At 37.1% G+C, this 15,914-nt stretch overlaps 2 protein-coding genes and 2 pseudogenes across 3 annotated transcripts; 3 read left to right on the forward strand and 1 right to left on the reverse strand.

The window, feature by feature from the left end:
• Nucleotides 1-296: 296 nt before the first annotated feature.
• On the reverse strand, nt 297-1,805 carry LOC149055000 (uncharacterized). The gene is made up of 2 exons (XM_089229485.1): nt 1,755-1,805; nt 297-1,676 (listed from the first exon to the last, which is right to left on the reverse strand). Exons 1-2 carry the CDS (start codon nt 1,803-1,805, stop codon nt 297-299), a joined length of 1,431 nt encoding a protein of 476 aa, XP_089085611.1.
• LOC149055001 (uncharacterized) lies at nt 1,782-5,316 on the forward strand (annotated as a pseudogene).
• A 1,005-nt stretch (nt 5,317-6,321) lies between these two features.
• Nucleotides 6,322-7,950, forward strand: LOC107170811 (uncharacterized). The gene has a single exon (XM_015521003.1). It carries the CDS (start codon nt 6,322-6,324, stop codon nt 7,948-7,950), a length of 1,629 nt encoding a protein of 542 aa, XP_015376489.1.
• Nucleotides 7,951-7,966: 16 nt separating this feature from the next.
• On the forward strand, nt 7,967-10,036 carry LOC107170812 (uncharacterized; annotated as a pseudogene). The gene is made up of 4 exons (XR_016191932.1): nt 7,967-8,581; nt 8,650-8,782; nt 8,871-9,139; nt 9,215-10,036. The product of XR_016191932.1 is annotated as an uncharacterized LOC107170812 (transcript).
• The last annotated feature ends 5,878 nt before the right edge of the window (nt 10,037-15,914 follow it).

The following is a 15,914-nucleotide window of genomic DNA, read 5'->3' on the forward strand; positions in this document are numbered from 1 at the left end:
TATGTAACACCAATATTTTATTTATGCAATTTTTTATTTATTTAAACCAAAATGAGTAATTACATAATATATGTATATTACATAATACACATTTAAATAACATGTATTTAGTAAAAAAAAATCGTTTAAATACCAAAAAAATTTAATACAAAAAAATTACAAATAAAATACATACAAATAATCGCAATTCATTTAATCATTCATAAATGTAATGCAAAATGGATTTTGTAAATAATAATACCAAAATAAAAGACAAATTTAAATAATACAATAACAAAAATAATAATACAAATTAATCATTCAGAATCTGAATACTCTGAATCAAAATCAGAACATTCAGAACCACTGGTATCACCTGTTCCTATTGTCATGATGTGTTGATCTTCGGCAGGTTCTTCCTCCAAAATTTCATCTGTGATGAAGTCAATTTTCCAGAATTTGTGTTCCTCCTTTACGACATGCTCAACAAAATTGGTCCACATTTCTTGCGTTACATGTTCTACGCCTTGTTTTAATAATTCTTGTACGTCTTTTATCTTGTATGTACTGTTATGCGTCCGGACATAATGTTTAACGGATGACCACGCGAGCTCTATCGGGTTTAGCTCGCAATGGTATGGAGGTAATCTTAATACGGTTTTATTGTTTTCTTTTGCGTACTCGTCGATAACGTATTTTTCGTGTTCCGATTTTATTTTTTTTACTCTCTCCAACAATACTGCCTTTACTATTGGTTGTATTACGACCTCACCTTTACTTTCCAGCCAGTTTATAATGTCTTGTTTTTTCCACGACCTTACTGGAGTTGGATCTTTTTTTACGGAATGATACGAGGCATTATCCATAACAATGACTGCATTATCTTTAAGTAACGGTAAAATTTTGACAAACCATTCAAAAAAAGTAGAACCATTCATCTCATCATGGTAGTCGGATGAGTTTGTTTTTGATTCAAAACACAAAAGGCCCCCCGGGACAAAGCCGTCAGATGAACCAATGTGTAAGACGATGAGCCGTTTACCTTTGCCCGAGGGTTCCTTTTGTCCTGTTGTGAGGCCCCTTTTGAATGCGTCACGTCGTGAAGTGACCGAACTGTCGACCCATGTTCTACTATGCGTTTCTCCCGCGTTGACCCACGTCTCGTCTAAGTAATAGATCGGTCTGCCCTGTGCTCTGTATTGCTTTATGGTGCTCAAATAATTTTGCCGCCAAGTCACGAGGTCATCTCTTTCAAGAAGCGCGCTATTCCGACTTTTTTTGACGTATACAAACTGTAATTCTTTTAATATTTTTTGAAATGATGAACGTTTCATACTTGGGAGTTGCTCATCTTCATTTATGGCAGTCAACATCTTCGCAATTGTGGGCACTTCACGATTGAACCAAAAACTATGAATTTTTTGCCTAATTGCATTCTTGTCAAAATCATCCACTTTTTCAATAATTGTAGGTCTTATTTTCTTTTTGTTGGGCGATGATACAGTACCTTTATTTTTATACTCGGCCAAAGTAGTTTGGATTGTTCGTTGACCAATACCGCATGCCTTTGAAATTTTCATAATCATTTGTCTGTAGTTCAATCGGGGGCTTTCGGGATTTTCGAGTTGTTGATTGACTTCATCTTTGTACAGGTTTATGATTATTTGCTTTTGACCAGTACCAACAAACTGCAGAAAAAATAATTTAAATAATAAGAATTAGCAAAAGATAATTATAAAAAAAAAAAATTATAAATTTTTTAACTAAACACTTACCTTTCCACAAGGATTTTTTTTCTTAGGTGAATTAATATCATTACGATCCATTGTAGTCTTGCTTATACAATAAACTAAAAAATGTGGTCAACTAAAAAATGTAAAAACAATAAACAAATGTGTAAAACACGTGATAAAAACTTGGTATGGGTTGTACGGCAATACGTAAAATACGGTAAACAGTAATAACTATAGTCGCGCTGTATACAGACAACCACTGTCACGTGATACGTTTTTGGTGGTGACGAAAACGACATCGGCGGCGGCGGTGGTAACCTGACGGTGGCAAGCAAAAAATGTGGTATGGTGGTGGGAATGCGCGAACACGGACGTAATTTGGTCGCCGCCCAGTAGCGGTCTCTCGGTGGCCGGAGTATATATTAGCTGTAAGTATAGTGCGGCCAGCGAAACTAGAAGCTTGACGGTTACGCGCCCTATCGGCCGTTTTCGTGTAGACCAGGGGTTCTAAATATGTTGGTTGTTTGTGCAGCTGCGCGATCTTTTTATCGAAATGAATATAGTGAATATGTTATTTTTTTATAGGTTGTAGTTTGGCTCATGAAAAGTGGTTCTCATTCTATTGTAAATAATCAGTAAAATGCGTTGCTAGGTAGTCTTGAGATTATAGTTTACGATACGTATTATAATTGAAATACAATTTGGAGGGAAATATACAATACACTACAACGTTGGGTACAACGTATAATGGTAAACTATTGTGTGACCGTTGCATGCCGAACCCCTGTAGATTTTAATACAGACCTCTGTCATTAAACCATCTGCTGTATGACCTTTATGTTAGTCACTGGACATCTTTGCTTCGTGTAACGTGTATTTTGTGTGTGCTGGTTGTTATAATTTGAACTGAGTTTTTTACGAATTTCTTGCTGTTTATTTGTACATTTTTGTTTTTTTTGCGGTTTTTCACTATTTTTGTGCATTTATTGTTCAATAGAAATGTCGATCCGGCCTGATATACATTCTCAAACCAAAAAAACTATATACAACGTGTACAATTATTTTAAAATGTTGGCCAGTAAAAAAGACCAACCGGAAGTGGCAGGTTTTTTCGGATTATGTCAAGAGCGTACGGCAGATGCTTGCGGGGTAAGTCGGTCTATTGTACAGAGAATTTGTAAGGAAAGCAAAACTATATCTCTTGGTGTTGAAGAAGAGTTAGGTGTCGGAAGTTCAACCGATATAAAATTTCGATCACCTAGAAAACTTTACAGTCGTAACAAACCTATCACTGATCTTGACGATTTTGACAGTGAAGTGGTCAGAAGGGTGGTACACAGCTTTTATGACAAGGGAGAATTTCCAACAAGTGCAAAAATTTTAGCAGCATTGCGAGAAAAAACTGATTACCGGGGGTCGAAATCATCAGTAAAAATCATTTTGAAAAAACTGAATTTTAAGTATAAACGGTGTAATGACGGTCGCAAATTTCTTATGGAACGGTCGGACATAGTAGCTGCGCGCGTAAAATTTTTACGTAGAATGAACGAGCTTCGTATAAATGGTGATACTCGGCCAATAGTATATTTAGACGAGACCTGGGTAAACCAAAATCATACTCGGGGATATATTTGGCAAAACCACGATAATACAGAGGGCTTAAAAGTACCTACAGGGAAAGGCAGTCGCCTTATAATTTGTCACGCTGGGTCTCCTTCCTTTGGTTTTGTCAAAGATGCAAAGTTAATTTTTCGTTGTAGCTCTGGCAATACCAAAGATTATCATTCACAGATGAATGCTACCATCTTTGAAAATTGGTATTTGCAAATGTTAATGAACTTGGAAGAGCCATCATATCATTCTGCATTACTCGAGGACTACCCGAAATCAAATAGTAGGAAGGCGGATGTACAACAATGGTTGCGGGAAAAAAATATAGACTTTTCTCCCGTAGAAACTCTTGACGAATTACGAGCGAAAGTCAAACTTGCGATGCCACATGGAAAAATTTATAAGTTGGATCAATTGACAAACCAAATGGGACATGAAGTGGTAAGACTTCCACCTTACCACTGTCAATATAATCCCATAGAATTAATTTGGGCACAATTTAAAAACATTTAAAATTGCTGATGTTGAGGCACTTGTCCATAAAGAAATTGACGCGGTAACTGCTGATGATTGGGCCAAATGTGGAGAAAATTGCGTGAAAATTCAAGAAGAAGATTTCTATAAAGCAGGACTGAGGGACGAAATATTAGAGCCGATTATATTAACAATTTATCCAGATGACAGCAGTTCGAGCGACGACGACGACGACGATGAGTAGTTTTATAATTATTTTTAAAATTCGAAAACTATGTAAATATTTTAAATGTTAGTAATTTAGTATTATTATATTATGTTTGATTATGTGATAATAAATAAATAAAAAATGTGTATTACAAAAATATAAAATGTTATGTCTTTATAGTAAAGGCCCGTTTCATAGCCACACGTAAGAATATACGATACGCGCGCGTACCGTACGAGTAGCTGTGAAACAGGTCTATACAACAAGTGTATAAGTGGTTTGAAATTATTTTACGCGGGAAAGCATTCTTCGTAGCCCTAATGAAAAACAGCAGCTAGGGAGCGTGACAGTCAAGCTTCTAGTTTCGCTGGCCGCACTATAGTATGTTTTAGTATGTTCTGGGCCCCCCGCAAATCCAGCTGATCCAGGTACCCTGCCCAGCCTATGCTATGCTATCATGAACGTGCCCGGCCTTTCCCCTTCCCATCCATGCTCGGCCTTGCCCCTCCCCCTCCCATCCATGCCTATAACTTACGTGCCCCCCTCTTATCTATTCCTATCATATACATACCCCTCTATTTATGTATATACCTTCCTTCCCACCCTCTTCTATATAGTAGAAATTATATATAAACCTCACCATACACGTATAGTATTACGTACGTACTTCACCATACCCCCCCTTCACCCAAATAAATAAATTATTAAGATTAAGATAATTCCTAATCACTTATCTATGTATACATTCACATAGTATCTAGCACCTATAGTAGTAATATTATAACGATCAAACATTTCTATAACACCTTGTTGTTATTAGCTGAATATGATTTCTCTTTTAACCTGTAAAAGTCATTAGAAAAAGACAATTTACGTGTAGGACATCACTTTTCATTTTAGTATATCAAAAATAGATATTTTATCGCGTATTCTACAACTGCGTGGGGAGGGAAAATGTATCATTTATAAGAGAGCTGATTTAACTCAAAGGAGTCATACTGTTCTTCAAGCTCTTGAAAACAGTCTACAGTTTACTATTGCCCCCCGTTCAGTGTCCATTACGTAAAAATGTTCAAGTGTGGTGTCTGTGAAAAAGTTTTCTCTGTGAGGTCTAATTTACTGAGACATGCAAAATCTCACGAGGGGGTTAAATTTCAATGCGATCACTGTAAACAAGATTTCACCCGTCGAAATAATCTATCCGATCATATACAGAAAAAACATGGTATGTATTTTATTTAATATTATTTAGATGTAAAATTAGTGAATTATATACTTATGAGTTATGAATAATGAATATCGAATTTTCTATAAAGTTAGAAATACATTAAACAAATAATCGATACCAACTTAAATTAAAATAATTATTATTTTATTAACATTCATTTCAATAAAATTACATGGTACCTATGTATTATATTTAATATTATATAATTTAATAATAATTAAAAATATGTATAATCACTAACATATTATTTTTTTTTATAAAATAGTATAATATTATATAGATATAAAAGTATACCTATAGGAATAGTAAATAATTGAATATTCAGAATATTAGTATATAATAATATCATTTTTAGTTTATATTAATAATTAAGGATACATTATTCACTAACATACATTTCTATAAAATAATATAATATAATATTATATTATATTCATATAAAATAGTATAACGAATAATATTAAATATAAAGAAATAGTAAATAATTGAATATCATTATATTGTATATAATAATGATAATAATATCATAAGTTTATTTAGTTTTTAAGGAACATATCAAAGTTAATATTAACAATCGAAAATTATTCACTGACATACGTTTCTATAAAATAGTATAATTTTAAATGAATATAAAATTATATAGTTAATAATAGTAAATATAGAGGAATACTAAATAATTAAATATTATTATATAGTATACAATAATAATAATATCATAAGTTTATTTAATTATTTAAATGAATATTTCATAGTTAATATTATTATTAACACAATCGAGAATTAATCACCAACATACATTTCTATAAAATAGTATAATATTCAAAACAACAATTAAAATTATCTAGTGAATAATGTTAAATATAAAGGAATAATAAATAACTGAATATTAGCATTTATTATAGATATAATAATATAGTATAAGTCATAAGAATAATCTTCGATTCTATAATATTATTATTTCTCTAGATGATAGATATATTAAAAAGGGGTCGGGCTTCACCCTATCCATTATCGATGGCTTGCTGTTAGGTATCTATGAGCATACCCCTCTTGGAGGGTCATCGTATATTCCACTCCCGGAAAACATTATGCGGAAAAAGGCCGTCATCAATCCTATGAATATTGATGACGATTGTTTCAAGTGGGCTATTCTAGTCAAACACGTTCCAGTAATCCACCATAGTCGTGTAGGACAAAATTATTATAATGAGGAGCATCGGTACGATTTTTCCGAACTATCCTCCCCGACACCAATATCGGAAATCTGTATATTTGAACGACGGAATAGGGGGGTATCGGTAAATGTATACGGATTGAAATCTGGTAAGGTGGGTAAGGTGGCTAAAGGGGGAAAGGGTGGTAAGGGGGGAAAAGTCGGTATTGAGAGTGTAGTGTATCCGATCAGGGTTGTTGAAAACGAGAAGGCCGAACATTTGGACCTGCTTGTAATTGAGGGCTCAGAGCGGATGCATTATACGTATATCTCACATTTTTCCCGGCTGGTACGAAGCCAGAAAACATCTCACACCAATCGGCTTTTTATCTGTAAACGGTGTTTCACCTCGTTCGATGAACAGGTGAAAAAAAATAAATTGCGTGGTAATGAGGCTCTCCGACAACATATGAGATTATGCGGGCCTAATAAACCTATTCTACCTGTTATGCCGGAGGAGGGGGAGGTACTTAAGTTTAACGGGTGGGCTAGCATGCAGCGTCATCCGTTTGCGATATACGCGGATTTTGAAGCCCTCCTAGAAAAACAGACGGAGCGGGTGGGGGCAAGCACTGACGGGATTCACACACACCATCCGATGAGCTACGGATACTTTGTTAAGGCGGCAGCGGACGTACCCGTAGCGATTATGGAGAAATACGATATACCACAGACACCTGTAATATATCGCGGGTCGGAATCGCGTGACGAGGTGGCTAAACACTTTGTCGCCAGTGTGACCGCGCTCGCCACCAGGTTGGGGAACCTGTTGAAGGCGACTAATGTGCCGATTTCGATGAGTGTGGAGGAAATGCGTGCGCATAACGTGAAGAGTGTGTGTGATATGTGTGGGTTAGCGTTCACCGAGGCCAGGTGTAAAGTCGCCGACCACTGTCATCTGTCGGGACGGTTAAGGCATACACTCTGCGCCCCGTGCAACCTCAAGCTCGTCACACCCAAGTTTGTCCCGTGCTTCCTGCACAACCTCTCGAAATATGACGCACATTTTATCGTGACCGAACTCGGTTACGATAAAGAGTCGATAACGGTAATCCCCAACAGTGAGGAAAATTACATCTCGTTCTCGAAGCGTGTCATGCCCGACTTCAGTGTGAGGTTCTTGGACTCTTGCCGGTTCATGATCTCGAGTCTGGCCGAGTTGGCTGGGAACCTCGTCACGAAGCCCGGTGAGTTTGAGAAGTTCCGCGAGACCGCCAAGGTGTTCCGACCCACCGACATGCCACTCGTCACGCGAAAGGGCGTGTTTCCTTACGAGTATACCGACAAATGGTCGAGGCTCGAGGAGACCGCCCTACCGCCGAAACATGACTTCTATAGTGTGCTACTCGAAAAGCATGTGACCGACGTGGACTACGTACACGCAACGGAGGTGTGGCGTCATTTCAATTGTAAGACCCTCGGTGACTACAGCGACCTCTACCTGAAGGTGGACGTTCTCCTTCTGGCCGACGTCATGGAGAACTTCCGCGACCTCTGTATGTAGACGTACAACCTCGACCCTGTGTATTATTATTTATTATACGGCGCCGGGGTTTACATTCGACGCCATGTTGCGGTATACTGGTGTTAAACTAGAGTTGTTGACCGATTACGATATGGTCCTGTTCTTGGAACAGGGTATCAGAGGGGGTTAGTGCAGGCCAGTGAGCGGTACTGCCGGGCCAATAATCCTAAGACGCCGGGGTATGATGATGATAAGCCGCCGTCGTGGCTCGTCTATCAGGATTGTAAATATATACAACGCTTATACAATTATTAATTATATTACTAACTTTAAACCTATTCTTGCAGGTAACAACTTGTACGGGTACGCCATGGGAGAGTACATGCCCTACGGGGGGTTCAAGTGGTATGAGGGGGATTTGGATCGCTCTCTAGAGCTGTTGGATGGTATGACCGACAAATCCGACGTTGGGCGTATCTACGAGGTCGACATCACCTACCCCGACGGCCTACACGATGCGCACAACGATCTCCCCTTCCTACCACGGAACGCTGTACCCCCGGGTTCTAAGGTGAACAAGTTAATGGCTACGTTGGAGCGGAAAGAACGTTATATAGTTCACTATAGAAATTTAAAGCAGGCCATCGCTAATGGTCTGATTGTGGAAAAGGTATAATAATATTATATTATATGTTTTCACCTAAAAAACATTTAATATTAACCTCACGAAAATTATAGGTCCATAGGGTGTTGGAATTCCAACAGTCGGGATGGCTTGCCAAATATATCGATCTTAATACGGAGATGAGAAAGAAGGCCGACAACACATTTGAACGTGATTTCTTTAAACTACTGAACAACGCTGTGTTCGGTGAATATCTCAACGATTTATTATTAATATTAGTCTGTCATTACACACACACTATCATTGTATACTATAATATTATATGCATTTTCAGGGAAAACTATGGAATGCGTTAGGAATCGTATTTCCATAGAATTGGTGTCCTGTCCCCGACGAATGCGTAAACTCATAAATAAACCCACCTTCAAACACGTTACCACATACACCGAGAATCTGGCCGCCGTATCCTTGCAAATGAGTGACATACATTTCTCCAAACCTATTTAATGCTAGAAATAAGTAAGGAGTTGATGTATGACTACCATTACAACGTGATGCGGCGGCACTATAACGATTCAATTAGACTGTTGTATATGGATACAGGTATTTACGAAATAATAAATAATAATTTTTTCTACACTCATATAATATCTAACGTACATAATGTCTTTATCATAGATTCCCTGATCTATCGAATACACACGGATGATTTCTATAAGGACCTGCTCGACAACCCCGCGCTACTCGAGCGGATGGACACCTCGAATCTCCCCGCCACACACCCCTGCTACACTGGTACGCGTAAGAAGATCCCCGGAATGTTCAAGGACGAGACAGCTGGCCGAACTATGCACGAGTTTATAGCACTCCGGGCTAAATCTTACGCGTATAAAATCGAAGGGGGTGAAAAACTCGTGGCCAAGGGGATTCGAGGGCATGTGGTCCGAAATCATATGACGTTCGAAGACCACAAGCGTTGTCTATTCGAGGTCGACGGCGAGAACGCGGTGGATGGTGCCGAGAGTGAGGAGGTGGGTGAAGATGATGGCGACGACTACATGGAGGACGATTTTGACGATGACACAACGCTAAAGGTAGAGGAGCTGAAACGGCGTGCTCGTCTGATGGCCCGATCGGTTATCACCACGATCCACGAGAATGCCGCCGCCGCTACCACCGCCGCCGCTATTGCTGGTGTGGAATTCACTCCAACACCACTACCTCCGTACACACCGTACACACCGTATAGGCAAAACGTTTCGATCCGATTGTTCGAGCACCGCGTCAAAACGATTAAGACCATGAAAATGACTCTTAATCGTTTTGATGACAAACGCGTTGTCGACGACGATCGGATACGTACACACGCTTACGGCCATTACGCGCTACGCAATTAATATCTCCGTATAAAATGTAAATAATAATAAATGTCTAATGTATTGTTTAAATAAAAATAAAATATACAATTGTAAAATATAATAATAATAAATGTCTAATGTATAGTGTAATTAAAAATAAACAATTATATAATGTATATATGTATATATTAATATAATAAATCTTAATATTTTAACATACTTATAAAATGTTTTATTATTATCATACACCTCCTATAATATGTATTAATTATGTATGTGCTAATTAACCCCTCTTTTCCATGATTCTCGATACTAATAAGAGAACTTATAGTTATACTATACATGCGAGTAAAATCAAAAGGTTAAGAAAAACACATGATCGCGGTGATATAATATACTACTTGATTGTTATAATAATATAGTTAGTAATAATATTAATAATATCATTAAAGGTAATCCATGCTTTTTCTAGAGCGCGGCCCGGCATGAACCGACACAGTTTGGTTAGACTCGCCACGTCTCTGCACAACGTTATTCGGTTCAGTACGGCACAGCACGTACAGATTTTTACTGATGATTTCGACCCCCGGTAATCAGTTTTTTCTCGCAATGCTGCTAAAATTTTTGCACTTGTTGGAAATTCTCCCTTGTCATAAAAGCTGTGTACCACCCTTCTGACCACTTCACTGTCAAAATCGTCAAGATCAGTGATAGGTTTGTTACGACTGTAAAGTTTTCTAGGTGATCGAAATTTTATATCGGTTGAACTTCCGACACCTAACTCTTCTTCAACACCAAGAGATATAGTTTTGCTTTCCTTACAAATTCTCTGTACAATAGACCGACTTACCCCGCAAGCATCTGCCGTACGCTCTTGACATAATCCGAAAAAACCTGCCACTTCCGGTTGGTCTTTTTTACTGGCCAACATTTTAAAATAATTGTACACGTTGTATATAGTTTTTTTGGTTTGAGAATGTATATCAGGCCGGATCGACATTTCTATTGAACAATAAATGCACAAAAATAGTGAAAAACCGCAAAAAAAAACAAAAATGTACAAATAAACAGCAAGAAATTCGTAAAAAACTCAGTTCAAATTATAACAACCAGCACACACAAAATACACGTTACACGAAGCAAAGATGTCCAGTGACTAACATAAAGGTCATACAGCAGATGGTTTAATGACAGAGGTCTGTATTAAAATCTACAGGGGTTCGGCATGCAACGGTCACACAATAGTTTACCATTATACGTTGTACCCAACGTTGTAGTGTATTGTATATTTCCCTCCAAATTGTATTTCAATTATAATACGTATCGTAAACTATAATCTCAAGACTACCTAGCAACGCATTTTACTGATTATTTACAATAGAATGAGAACCACTTTTCATGAGCCAAACTACAACCTATAAAAAAATAACATATTCACTATATTCATTTCGAAAAAAAGATCGCGCAGCTGCACAAACAACCAACATATTTAGAACTCCTGGTCTACACGAAAACGGCCGATAGGGCGCGTAACCGTCAAGCTTCTAGTTTCGCTGGCCGCACTATACATAGAACGAATATGATGCTAGTAATACAAAATGCCTATTCAGCGTCTGCTGTACTACAGTGTGAATAATTTTACTTATAATCTACATACTATAGGGTGTGTTGTTTACATTCAACACTTCCCCTTAAACAATATACCCTAACTTAGAATTAATATATCTTATTCCCATCATCTCCCTGAGTTCCTGGAATCTTGGTCGTGGAGTTGGCTTAGTCAATATGTCAGCTAACTGCTCCTTGCTTGGCACATACTCCAGAGAAAACATCCCTTCACTGAACTTCTCACGAATGTAATGATAGCGAATATCGATGTGTTATGTTCGCTTATGGTATTCTGGATTTTTCACTAGTTTGATGGCGCTTTGATTGTCTGCATACAAAACAGGTGTATCTCCCTGTGGCTCCAGAAGATCACTGATAAGTAGCGTCAACCAAGTGAGTTCCTATATAGATTGGTTCAGCGCTATGTATTCTGCCTCAGTAGTCGAAAGTGCTACCGATTTTTGTCTTTGTGAACACCATGCTACGATTCCATCTCCCATCATGAAAATGAATCCTGATGTTGATCGTCTCGTTGTTGTGTTACCAGCATAGTCTGCGTCACTATATCCACGCAACTTTGGTGTTACACTAGAATCATAAATTAAACCATAATTAAATGTTCCCTTTAAATATTTAAATATACGTTTCACCGCATTCAAATGAATTGTCAGAGGCTTTTCTAGATAACGACTGACAAGATTTACTGCAAAAGTTATATCAGGCCTTGTTATTTGGCTTAGATACAACAAACTTCCAACTGCTTCTCTGTATGAAACTTCCCCTGCTTCCAATGATCCTGACAAATTTGGATCTAATGAGTGTTGTGGATCTGTGGGAATATGCAGGACTTTGGTTTCTTCCATATTGAACCTCTCTAAAATGCGCTTGCAATATGAAGATTGGTGTATGAAAATTGAACCATCAGGTCTCTGATCAATTTCAATACCCAAGAAATGATCAAGTTCACCTTCCTTCGTCTCGAAGTTGTCCTTTAGATACTTCACCATTATGTCCACCAACTGGTTATTTGTTGCTGCGATTAGTCCATCGTCTACAAAAATAGCGACAATTAGTAATTGATTGTTTTTATTACTTACGAATACACAAGGATCTGCTTTTGTTTCCTTTAGGTCAAAGTTCATCAGCATATTTTTGAACATTTTGTTCCAGCACCTGGGTGACTGTTTCAACCCATATAGGCTCCGTTGAAGTTTGCATACTAACTGTGTTCCGTCTTCGTAACCTTTAGGCTGTTTCATATAAATGTCTTCTTCAAGATCTCCATATAAGAATGCGGTTTTAATGTCAAATTGTCTGAGTACTAATTTTCTGGCTGCTGCTATCGCAAGTATTACTCGAATAGAATCATATTTCACTACTGGGCTGAACGTTTCTTGAAAATCTATTCCATGAACTTGCGCACATCCCTTTATTACTAACCTTGCTTTGTACCGATCGACATCTCCGTTCGCTTTGTATTTAGTCTTGTATATCCAACCATTATTTATAGGTTTTTTATTTTGAGGCAAGTCCACAAGTGTCCATGTTTTATTTTTATTCAATGACAACATTTCATCGTTCATTGCTGCCTTCCAATCATCTGAATTGTCACCTGTCATAGCGTCTTCGTATGTAACTGGATCATTACATGCTGAAAATAATGCATCTTTATACCTTATAGGTTTATTGAGTTTTCCTCTGTCTCTGAGTGTCATTCTTGTTTGCTCTTCAGCTCCTATTGGTCTCTGTTCATCATCATCCAACTTTTCTTCGTCGTCGTTGTTGTCTTCCTCATCTCCAGCTTCACCTTCCGAATTTATTTCTTCCTCTTCTTCTTTATTTATGATTTTTACTTGTGTAGCTGTAGATGGACTTGTTGACTCTTTGAATATTACATCTCTGCTTATTGAAATTTCTCTTCCATCAATGCATATACGATATCCTTTGGTTTCTTCTGAGTATCCAACGAATATACCTTTTCTACCCTTTTTATCCCATTTTCTTCGTTTTTCTTTTGGTATATGTGCATATACTTTGCTACCAAAAATTTTCAGATGATTTATATGTGGTGTTTTATTGAACCATAATTCATAAGGTGTTTTTCCTTCTCGATCTGTGTTACCTGTACGATTTATTGTATACACGACTGTATTCACTGCTTCTGCCCAAAGTGTCTTGGATAGATTTTTGCTATATAACATAGTTCTGGCCGCTTCTACAATTGTTCGCATTGATCTTTCCGCCTTTCCATTTTGCTGGGGTGTGTATGGTACACTCGTCTTATGTTTTATTCCAAATTTATCCAATAAGGCTTTTACTTCAGTATTTTTATATTCCAGACCACAATCACTTCTTAAAGTAATTACTGAAATATTTAACTGATTTTTGACTGTATTTAAAAATAGTTCAAATTTATTTTTAACTTCTGATTTTTGGCTCATAAAATACACATATGTATATTTAGAATAATCATCCTTGAATATAACAAAATACCGTTTACCTCCAAGTGAATTTTCCTCCATAGGGCCACAGACATCACTGTGAATTAATTGACCTGGTTTTGTAGTTTTTGTATTGCTCAGTGTAAATGGCTCTCTGTGTTGTTTACCATAAATGCAAGCTTCGCAGAAAAAATTGTTTTTCGTTTCTGTAAATGGAATCCGCATATGTTTCAAGTAGCTCCGAACATATTGGACATTCTGATGACTCAACATTTCATGCCACTGTAGTAATGTGAGAGTTTTAACTGCAATATTTGCTTGTTCAGCTTCTTGCACTGACTTTGTCTTCAGAGCCATTGAAAACATTTTATTCTCACGAACTCCAATAGCAACTATTTGATTATCCCTTTTAAATGTACATCCATCGCTGTCTGTCATCATTTTTATACCTTTGTCAAGGCACGCTCCACACGAAAACAAATTTACCTTAAAATCAGGTACATGTAAAACGACATGTGACAAATGACTGTCAACCCATTTATTACCGATTTTCGCTTGAACATTTATATTCCCTTTGCCAATTGCCATGATATGTTTGCCATCACCAATACGTACTGATAACTGAACTTCAAATGACTCATAGTTACTGAACCATTCTCTTCTGCTAGTCATGTGATCGCTAGCACCTGAATCCACATACCATTTTTCTGACTCACTGATTTTGATGTCCTTTGATTGTACACCAACCAACGCATTTCCTGAGTTGCTCTTATTTCTTTCTTTTTGTTCTTTTAAGAAAATCCGGCATTCACGTCTCCAATGCCCTGGTTTTTTACAATGATTACACTTGCCTGGTTTTTTATCATTGTTCCATTGATTTTCAGAATTGCCAATTTTCGTACGTTTTTCTTTATTTGTTCCAAATGATTTCTTTGCCGAAAATGCACTACTACTTGCAGTATATCTCTCAGCATCATAACTTTGAGTTTGTCTTGTTTCCTCTAACATGAGTCTAGATGACAGATTAGACAATGTTTTGTCCACATTTGGTATCGAATCCCACGCACTGTAGAAATGTTTATAATTTTCTGGCAAAGTCATTAGTATCTTGGTCATAAGCATTGAGTCGGATATTGGTTCACCTAACTGCTTTAATTTTCTACTAAGACTCTCCAATTTCGAAATATGAATCGCCATATTGTCATCTGGGTCTTTAACATAGCTGTAGAACTTTTGTTGAATCAACGTTACACTCGAGTCCGACTTTTGTTCATATACACTAAGCAACTTGTCCCACATTTCCTTAGCCGTGTCACAATTCATTATGTACTGCAGTGGTTGTTCATCCACTGACGTGACTATATACTTTTGAGCCTTGTTGTCCGCTTTTTTATATATTGAATAATCTACACCATACCTTTTTCTTGCATCTTCTTCAGTTTCTGAACTTGATTTTGTAAGAGCAGGTTTTTTCGATTTTCCGGTCATAACATCAAATATATCGGCTGCAGTCATTATGACTTTTATTTGGAATTTCCATGTTTCCCAATTGTCATTACCGGTTAGTTTATTAATTTTTATAGATTCGTTTTCCATAGTAACAAATTATCTGTACAATGTCACACTATAAATGTCATAATAACAAACACAATTGCTGCGCTTCACACGATCGATGCACTAACACTGCACTGCACTATACTTCGCGAATTATTATTGCTGTACACTGTCTGTACACAAACACGCGATTCGTAAATCAATAATTATTGTATCAAACATACACGACTTTATTATAATTACCTTACTATACTGGGCCCATAACCTGTTGAAGTACACCAGATACACAGAAGCTAAAGGTAAATAATAATAAGATCGGATATATGTAATAATATAATAATAATATGTATAATTGATACGAATAACTATAGTGCTCCGAGGCGTAATATAAAACAACGACTAATCGTCCTACAGGCT

Source organism: Diuraphis noxia, unplaced genomic scaffold, assembly GCF_037042655.1.
Source record: "Diuraphis noxia isolate RWA-SAM2 unplaced genomic scaffold, SU_Dnox_SAM2 contig0005, whole genome shotgun sequence".
Classification (NCBI taxonomy): Eukaryota; Metazoa; Arthropoda; class Insecta; order Hemiptera; family Aphididae; genus Diuraphis; species Diuraphis noxia.

Coding starts and splice junctions, on each gene's coding strand:
- LOC149055000 (XM_089229485.1), bottom strand. CDS start 1,805: ATGGATCGTAATGATATTAATTCACCTAAGAAAAAAAATCCTTGTGGA. Junction 1,677..1,754: donor AAAAAAATCCTTGTGGAAAG/GTAAGTGTTTAG, acceptor TTTAAATTATTT/TTTCTGCAGTTTGTTGGTAC.
- LOC107170811 (XM_015521003.1), top strand. CDS start 6,322: ATGCGGAAAAAGGCCGTCATCAATCCTATGAATATTGATGACGATTGT.